This window comes from Vigna radiata, unplaced genomic scaffold, assembly GCF_000741045.1.
Source record: "Vigna radiata var. radiata cultivar VC1973A unplaced genomic scaffold, Vradiata_ver6 scaffold_43, whole genome shotgun sequence".
Taxonomy (NCBI): domain Eukaryota; kingdom Viridiplantae; phylum Streptophyta; class Magnoliopsida; order Fabales; family Fabaceae; genus Vigna; species Vigna radiata.
The window spans coordinates 1,782,408-1,784,105 of NW_014542924.1; the positions used below are offsets into that span (position 1 = coordinate 1,782,408).

At 35.7% G+C, this 1,698-nt stretch overlaps 1 protein-coding gene across 1 annotated transcript; it reads right to left on the reverse strand.

Annotated features, from left to right (window-relative positions):
* Positions 1 to 449: 449 nt before the first annotated feature.
* LOC106752710 lies at positions 450 to 1,228 on the reverse strand. Its single transcript, XM_014634442.1, has 2 exons — positions 1,097 to 1,228; positions 450 to 989 (listed from the first exon to the last, which is right to left on the reverse strand). The coding sequence occupies exons 1-2, from the start codon at positions 1,226 to 1,228 to the stop codon at positions 450 to 452; spliced, it is 672 nt and encodes a 223-aa protein (XP_014489928.1).
* Positions 1,229 to 1,698: the final 470 nt, after the last annotated feature.

Sequence of the window (1,698 nt, forward strand, 5' to 3'; positions counted from 1 at the left end):
ATTCTTATCATTACGTATAATTGTCATCCTACATTTCTTTGGTACCACCTGCATTGGGCTTACCTATGCACTATCAAAAATAGGATAAATAGTACCAGCTTCCAAAAGCTTCAACACTTCTTTCCCTAACCTCCTTCTTCATCATAGGATTCAGTCTTCTTTGTGGTTAGGCAACTGGTTTATAATTGTCCTCCATGAATATTTTGTGCATGCAATAAGTCGGGCTTATACCTTTAAGATCCACAATTAATCATCCAATAACTCCTTTGTTGGCTTTGAGTACCTCCACCAACTTCTCTTCTTCTTTGGAGGATAAAGAATTACTGATGATGACCGGTTTATTCCCACCTTCTTCTAAGAAAACATACTTTAAATGTGGTGGTAACATCTTCAGCTCCAATTTATTTTCCTTTACTTTTTCCTTGGTATTGATCTCTTCAATTTTTGCCTCATGAAAACGGATTTCTTTTAATATCCAAGTCAATTAAGCACTCATCAATCAGTTTCTCTTCCTCCTCATTCAAATCTTCACATGTATCAATGAGCGTTTTCTCTAAAGGAGAAGAACTACGTACCAACTTCTCTTGCACCATACATACTCCATCAAGTGCATCAAGATGAAAACATGTTTTGCCATCATTTGGATGAGACACATCTTCAAACACGTCAAAATTCACTTCTTCATCTTGTACTCTCACGTTGAGTTTGTCATTTTCCACATAAATTAAGACTCTTGCAGTCTTCATAAAGGGCCTCCCAAGGATGAGAGGCACATCCACATCTTCCTCAATCTCTATAATAACAAAATCCACATGAAATAAGAATTTATCCACTTTAACAAGCACATCTTCAACCACCCCATAAAGGTATTTAAGAGATCTATCCATTAATTGGAGAGTCATCCGAGTAGGCTTGAGTTCCAAACCTTCAATCTTCTTAAACATAGAGAGCGACATCAAGTTGATGTTGGCTCCCAAATCAATCAATGCCTGCCAACAGTTAACTTCCCTATAGTACATGGAATGGTGAAGCTTCCTAGATCTTTAAACTTAGGAGGTAAGAGTTTTTGTATGATAGCACTACAGTTTCCTTGTACTTCAATGGTTTCCTCTTCAATGTATTTCCTCTTCTTCATGAGGAGTTCCTTCAAAAATTTAGCATATGAAGGCATTTGTTGCAGTGTTTCAGAGAATGGTATGTTGATCTCCAGTTTCTTAAAGATCTCCATAAAACGCTCAAATTGTTTTTCTTTCTCCTTCCTAGAATAACTCTTTGGGTAAGGAAGGGGTTTTACAAATATTTTTTCTTTTTTTCTCTCATCCTTTTCTTCTTTCTTTTTTTCTCTCCTTTTCTTTTCTCTCACTCTATTCTTTCTCTTTCTCTTTTTTCTTAGCCTCTTCTTTTTCACTCAACATCTCTCTCTTTTTTCTCTCAATCAACATCTTGCCAGTTCTAGTAATAATAGCTTTACACTCCTCCCTAAGGTTAACTTCAGTATTAACCTCAAAGTCATCTAACTTCTTAACTAACTGACCCACTTGTAGCTCAAACCTTCTAATTGCAACTTTAGTGCTTTTGTGGTTGGAAATAGACACTTGCATAAATTGTTGAAGTGTGTCATCCACTACATAAAATCTGATAATTATCGACAGATTTTTAACAATGGAAATATTTCCATCGGTAAATTTCACTTACCAA